At 41.8% G+C, this 6815-nt stretch overlaps 2 protein-coding genes across 2 annotated transcripts; both read right to left on the bottom strand.

The window, feature by feature from the left end:
* Positions 1-232: 232 nt before the first annotated feature.
* On the bottom strand, positions 233-3982 carry LOC109239280. Its single transcript, XM_019405823.1, has 6 exons — positions 3416-3982; positions 2416-3244; positions 1620-2161; positions 1040-1574; positions 694-859; positions 233-248 (listed from the first exon to the last, which is right to left on the bottom strand). The coding sequence occupies exons 1-6, from the start codon at positions 3980-3982 to the stop codon at positions 233-235; spliced, it is 2655 nt and encodes an 884-aa protein (XP_019261368.1).
* Positions 3983-4090: 108 nt separating this feature from the next.
* Positions 4091-5083, bottom strand: LOC109239279. The gene has a single exon (XM_019405822.1). The coding sequence runs from the start codon at positions 5081-5083 to the stop codon at positions 4091-4093; it is 993 nt and encodes a 330-aa protein (XP_019261367.1).
* Between the last annotated feature and the right edge of the window lie 1732 nt (positions 5084-6815).

The raw sequence follows: 6815 nt of genomic DNA, 5'->3' as shown, positions 1-6815 counted from the left end.
GAACACTATGGGGGTTAATCTCACTGCTAGAAACCATATCATCTGGGTGACAGAAGAGGGAAAAGGGGTATTGTTGCTGCAGGTGGTATAATTTTCTATATTTCCAGCTCCTATTCCCTTATGTCCCTGGGTGGTGTTTCTTCTGTTGGGGGGATTTAGTGCCTACTGAGTTAAATCTAGGAGGTTGAGCATCATAGATTCTAATACCACTCCCAGGAATCTTATCAGTTGGCTACCTGAAGAAGTACCTGCAAAAAAGAAAACAAAGTTAGAGAAAAATTCAGCATTTCTCCTTGGTTCTTTTGTTCTATTTTTTCTAAGGATTTCATATGGTGGTATAATGATGATCACCCATCTGGAAGTGATTGCTCCTAAATTCTTGTGGGTTCTAGGAGATCTGATAGGATAATGGGGTTGGATGTCAATGGAAAAAGGTGACTGAGGTTGTTGGAGATGGTTGTCAGGTGGTCTGCAGTGGTGTGGGAGGTGGAATTTGGGTGTTATTGTGTGGAGGTGTGTGTGTGTGCCTCTTTTTGTTGCAGACCACTGGTCATTTTCCCATATGCTGGTCAGCTTGAGCACACGGAAATTGCATGACTATATTGTCAGGTGGTCTGCAGTGGTGTGGGAGGTGGGATTTGGGTGTTATTGTGTGGAGGTGTGTGTGTGTGTGTGCCTCTTTTTGTTGCAGACCACTGGTCATTTTCCCATATGCTGCTCAGCTTGAGCACACAGAAATTGCATGAATGTGTGCTCTTCATACTACTATGGGAGTTGCCTTCCTTCTCTCTATATCTTACTCCAATCTTTGATGTAGTTTCAGGAGAATGAGCAGAATAGCTAATACCACACCCTGAAACTGTATCAAGGATATGAGTAATTCATAGAAGAGAAAAACCTGCAAAAAAGCAAATAAAATTAGTGAAGAGATGTTGCCAGAACAGCTCCTTGAGTGGGTGGTTTTCCAGGTATTTGCGCTTCCATGTTCTATGATGCTTTGAGCTACTGAAAGGTCCCCTCTGTGCTTATCAGTGTGTACCATGGACATTAGAGTTATCAGTGAGAAGCTGAGGTAGAAAGATGACCCTGCTGGTCTTTTTGTGTCTGAATGCAGGTGTGCCTTGTTGATCAAGAATAACCTGCCCTCTGATGTGTGATGGTAGCTCCATGGAGGTGTTGTAATGTGTTATAGAGGTGAGGTCATGACTGATTTTGGATAATGAATCTGCAGGGTAATTGGCTTCTCTGAAAACATATGAGTAGATGATGTCCTCACATTGTTGACTTAGAGATTTAGTTTTCTGGAGAAGCATATCCAAGGACCATGGAGGATCAGAGTTGGTAGTCAACCAGAGAATGAGGAGTTTTGAGTCAGCTTCCAGGTGGATCTTGGAGAAGACATTTTCAATAGACCATTTGATGCCAAGGTAGGCAGCCTGTGTTTCTGCTTTGTTATTAGTACCTTCTCCTAATGGGCTTGCTATGGCATAGATGAAATGACCCTGGTGGTCCCTTATGATGATTCCTGCTCCAATTTTCCCAGGATTTATCAAGGCACTCCCATCTGAGTTGATCTTGACATAGTCAAGTGATGGTTTAGACCAGACTACCTATTGCACCTCTGTGAGATGCTTCAAGTTCTCAACAGCATGGTAAATCTCTTCCCAATTAGAAGGCCATTTTGTGTTCGGTTGGGTAGATGTGAGCAGAAGTATCACATCTGAAGTGATAGAGTAGAGGGTTTTGGTAATGGTTGATGTCTTTCCTCCATATTTGGCAGCACACCTGTTCTTCCACAAATTCCAGCAAATGATAATTGGCAAGGTGTCAAGAAGCAGTTTCTGCACTGCATTGTTCCTTTTCAGTAACCACCAATTCATGAAGGTGATTCTTAAAGGCTGGCTGGAACTGTGGATACCAACTGGGCCATTAAAATCTTTCCATATGACTCTTGCAAAATAACCAGTGCTAAAAATGTGATCAATGGATTCAGCACCAGGTTTAATACAACAAACACACCTGTTAACACTTAGAGGACCAAATCTGTCTGTTCTGTCATCAGTAGGAAATTTATTCCTTAGAGCCCTCCATAAGCAGATGGACCACTTGAAGGGGATATGTCTGTGCCAGGTCATTTTGTTGATAGGAAAATTGGCTTCTTCTGTTTAATAAGGGACCAGGCATAAGAAATAGAGAATGTTCGTGAATTGGAGTGGTTCCATATTGGTTTATCAGGAAGATGAGGGTTGTGGTGTATCTTTGTTTGTAGAATGTGGGGAAGCATGTGAAGGGGAACTGATTGGTTAAGTTTCTGCACATCCCATTGGCATTACACCAGAACTGTGAAACCTTAGCCTTACCAGGTCTACCCCCTCCCCTCCCCCCCATTTATGAATTTAGCAAGGTGCCCTGTACCTAACCAGTTATCCCACCAGAATCTTGAATTGCCAGAATGAAGTCTCCATTGAATGTGGTTTTCAGCTTCCTTCTTATTGATCATCATTCTCTTCCATGTTTGTGATTGCCCAGAATCCCACTTTTTGGATATGGGGTGGGATCTTTTGCAATATTTGGCCATGAGGAAATCCCCCCATAAGGTTTCCTTGGTTCTAAACAACCACCATTGTTTGTACTCCATTGCCCTGCAAACATCCTCAATAGATCTCAAACCTATGCCCCCTTCCTCCTTTGTGTGGCATAGTTTTTGCCATGAAGCCCAGTGATATTTATTTTTGTCCTTTTCCATTCCCCAAAAAAAGTTAGCAGCAAGTTTTTCAATTTTTCTGAGGACAGTTTTAGGAGGGGAAACTGCAGACAGCAGGTGAATTGGAAGAGACTGCAGGACATGTTTAATCAGAGTCACCCTGCCTCCATATGATAAGAGTCTACCATGCCAGCCTCTAATCCTACTGACCACCTTGGAAATCAGTGAATTAAAGTGGACAATTCTTTTCCTACCAGTGTAGAGAGGACAACCCAAATAGGTGATAGGAGAGCCCTTTCTAGAGAAACCTTTGAGTTGCTGAATTCTTCTATTGGTGTAGTTGAAAATAGAGGAAGCAATCATGAAGTGGCTCTTGTTTTTGTTGATCTGTTGGCCATATGCCTGCTCATAATCTTGAAGAATAGCCATAATTTTCATCAAAGAAGTTCTGCATCCTAAGGTAAAGATGATCACATCATCTGCAAAGCATAGATGTGTTACTTGAGGACCTCTCTTTTCCATATTGAATCCATTGAAGAACTGATCATGAGAGAGGTTATTCAGCATCCTTGATAGCAATTCAGCTCCCAAAATTAACAGAGATGGGGACAAAGGGTCACCTTGCTTGAGCCCTCTTGTAGAATGGAAAAAACCACATCTTGTGCCATTGACAATCACAGAATACTAGTTGTTGGACATAGTTCTCCTCACCATATCAATGATCTTCTCACTGAAACCCATTCTCCTCATCCTGATACAGTTGAAAGACCATGATACTCTATCATAAGCCTTTTCCATATCCAATTTGATCACCACATTGGCCCCTACATTAGGCTTTTTAATCCCCTGGACAATCTCCTGTGCCAACATGATGTTTTCCGAAATACTTCTACCTTTGACAAAGCCAGTTTGGTTGGGGGTAATGATTCTGGGGAGAATTGGAGCTATTCTGGAACAGAGGATTTTGGAGATAATTTTGTTAAGGAAGTTGCTCAGGCTTATGGGTCTGAATTCTGATAGGTTGTTTGGAAATTCAACTTTGGGAAGTAAGACCAAACAGGCTTGAGTCATGAATTTAGGCATGGGGTGGCCACAGAAAAATGCATTGACCACATTGAATAGATCATTTTTGATTATCTCCCAGCAGTGTTGGAAAAATTTTCCATTAAGACCATCAGGTGCAGCTGCACTAACAGGATTCATGGAGAAAACAATGTTCTTAAGTTCTTCCATAGTAGGATCCTTGTTGAAACTATCATTATCCTCCCCTGTAATCATGTGTGGAATACAGGACAACAGGTCTTCTCTTATTGTGCCTCCTAGATCAGAAAAAAGACTTTGAAAATGAGCACAGGCTGCCTCACCAATTGCCTCATCACCTTGAATCTAGTCCCCATCTTCATCTTTGATTTTATGGATGTAGAGCTTTCTCCTTCTTCCTCTGATTAAACTGTGGAAGTACTTGGAATTAGCATCACCATCCTTAAACCATTGTAGCTGAGTTTTTTGCTTTAAAACTGCTTCTTCAGTTTTCAGGAATTGAACATATTTGGCATTGAGCTCAAGAGCAATTTCTCTGTCTTCCTCTCTATTAGATTGAGCCCAGATTTCCTCAGCTTTTCTAGCTTTCTCTTCAAATTCTTTTGCTTTGTGGAAGATATCACTATACTCTTGCCTAGACCATTTGGAGATGGCAGAACACAAGGCTTTAATTTTCTGGTGAAAAATCCACGTTGGATTGCCACAAACTTGCATCATCCAAACTTGTTGAACCAAAGGCAGAAATGATTGATTTTCAGTCCAGCAGTTCAAAAATTTGAAGTATCTAGTTTCATTATCAGGCCTGACATGCATTTCCATGAGCAGGGGTGAGTGATCTGATCCTGTAGAAGCCAGGTGAGTGATGGTAGTAGCAGGATAAGAAGCTATCCAGTTGTCATTGACCATTCCCCTATCTAGTCTCTTCCAGACTATAGAACAAGGACCTCTTCCATTAGACCATGTGTATATAGAACCATAGAATCCTAAATCTGTAAGACCACAGTCTTCAATCATGCTCAAAAAATCCACACTTTTATTGACTTGATAGGGGATGCCACCTATCTTCTCTTCAATGGAGGCTATGACATTAAAATCTCTAAATACACACCATGGGGAATTAGAAGATGCTGCTCTGGTTCTCAGGTAATCCCAGAGTGGTTTCCTTAACCCTGGTTTGCACTTGGCATAGATGATGGTGAGCAGAATGGTTTCAGCAGCCTCAACATGTCTCAACTCTACTGTGATTTGTTGCTCATCCTGATCAAGGATAGTACCAGTGAAATCTTGATCCCAGAAGATCCAGATTTTGTTGTTGATGTTTGAAACAGCATGTTGCATGTTCATTTGGATTTTGTAGTGGTTAATATGGGAGGTGTCAAGAAATTGTTCAAGCACATCAATGAATGAAATTTTGTGGATTTGTTTCAATGTTTTGAGTCTCTCAATGGCTCAAGAGGTTCTAATACCTCTCACATTCCATGTGAGTGTACTAATCATTTAAACAATGAAGGGGTTTTGGGGTTTGGTAGAGCTGTGGCCTTTCCAGCTGTCTTACTTCTTGTGAGACTTGGTGAAAGGTTATAGGACTTGAGAAAGCCAAATTAGGCAAAATCACTCAAACTACTAAGAGGTATAGAGTGAGTACCCGGGTGTGATAGCTATATTACAATCCCAACTAATCATGAGCTTGCCCCAGATTCTTGCTACCCATTAGATATCCACTTAGGTGGAAGTCACGACCCTAGTCCTTTTTAACACTTGAAAAAACCAATAAAAATATTATCCTTAGTTTCAATTATTGCAATCTTTAGAGTAAAGTTAGAAGTAGAAATAAAACCAAACATTTGTGGACGTGTAATTAGACTCAAAGCCCACATTTAGCTTAGATATAAACCTAATTCTAATTATTAACTCCCTGTAGATTCGATCCCGACCTAGTTGGGTTAAAACTGCATCGACCACCCTCTCTACTCAATAGTAGTGTAGGCTTGGACCCGATCAATTTTTGGCGCCATTGCCGGGGAGTTAGACGATTTTAGCTATATATCTAAGTATTTGTGTGTTTTATTTTTCTTTCCTTCGGCTTTTCTAATTTTGAGTGTGAATTGCTTTTAGGTACCAAATGGGTCTTAACAACGAAACCCTCGGGAATTTGCCATTGGGGGAGGAGGTAGATGATGAGCAAGTGGATGAGATTCAACCCAAACCTCAATTACACAAGCGAGGCCGACCGCCTCATGACAATATCCCATACCCTCGCCCACCTCCTCCAAGAGCAGCACACCGGGTGTTGCCCAATGAACGCTATGTGAGTGCAATAGTCCCACCCTAGATTAGGGCGGGCAACTTCCAAATAACCAATGTCATGCTTACACTATTGGAACAGAGGGGTTTCTTCATAGGAGCTCCACACCAAAAAACCTACAAGCATCTCAAAGGTTTTGTTGACACGTGCTTGGGGAGCAAGCAAACCAACATTTTTGAGGACGCACTGAGGTTAAGGCTCTTCCCATTTTATCTAAGGGGGAAGGCTTTGGATTGGCTAGAGAGGTTACCAAACCATTCCATACACACTTGGGATGAGTTGGCCGAGAAGTTCATTGCAAAGTTCTTTTCTCCGGGACATATGGCAATGCTAAGAGATGAGATCCTTGCTTTTAAACAAGAGCCAAATGAAACGTTACATGAGATTTGGGAGAGGTACCGGACCATGGTTAAAGAATGTCTGAATAATGAAATGACCAAAGCCATGATCCAACAAACATTCTATCGGGGAATCAACACAACAAACCAATGTGTGGTTAACTAACTCGCCGGGGGGAACTTCATGAACACGCCATATGCCGAAGCATGTGAAAGACTTGATGAGATGGTGGATACCTCTTCGGCGTGGCAAAGTAGAGCCAATGTGCCACAAGGTGACCCTAATGTTATTTACGTACACAAGGAGCTACATGACCACGGGCAAGCTATAGCCGAGTTGACAACTACCATGAACCAATTGGCCAAAGCTCAGCTTCAACGTTCAAGGGCCAAAACAAGTGAATGTCATGGAAGGAGTGAACATGAT

Source organism: Nicotiana attenuata, unplaced genomic scaffold (genome assembly GCF_001879085.1).
Source record: "Nicotiana attenuata strain UT unplaced genomic scaffold, NIATTr2, whole genome shotgun sequence".
NCBI classification, from domain to species: domain Eukaryota; kingdom Viridiplantae; phylum Streptophyta; class Magnoliopsida; order Solanales; family Solanaceae; genus Nicotiana; species Nicotiana attenuata.
Note: the sequence above shows the minus strand (reverse complement) of the source record. Positions and strands in the feature narration are given on the sequence as shown.

Coding starts and splice junctions, on each gene's coding strand:
- LOC109239280 (XM_019405823.1), bottom strand. CDS start 3,982: ATGATTACAGGGGAGGATAATGATAGTTTCAACAAGGATCCTACTATG. Junction 3,245..3,415: donor GTGAGAAGATCATTGATATG/GTGAGGAGAACT, acceptor TCTCATGATCAG/TTCTTCAATGGATTCAATAT. Junction 1,575..1,619: donor ACTTGAAGCATCTCACAGAG/GTGCAATAGGTA, acceptor GACTATGTCAAG/ATCAACTCAGATGGGAGTGC.
- LOC109239279 (XM_019405822.1), bottom strand. CDS start 5,083: ATGCAACATGCTGTTTCAAACATCAACAACAAAATCTGGATCTTCTGG.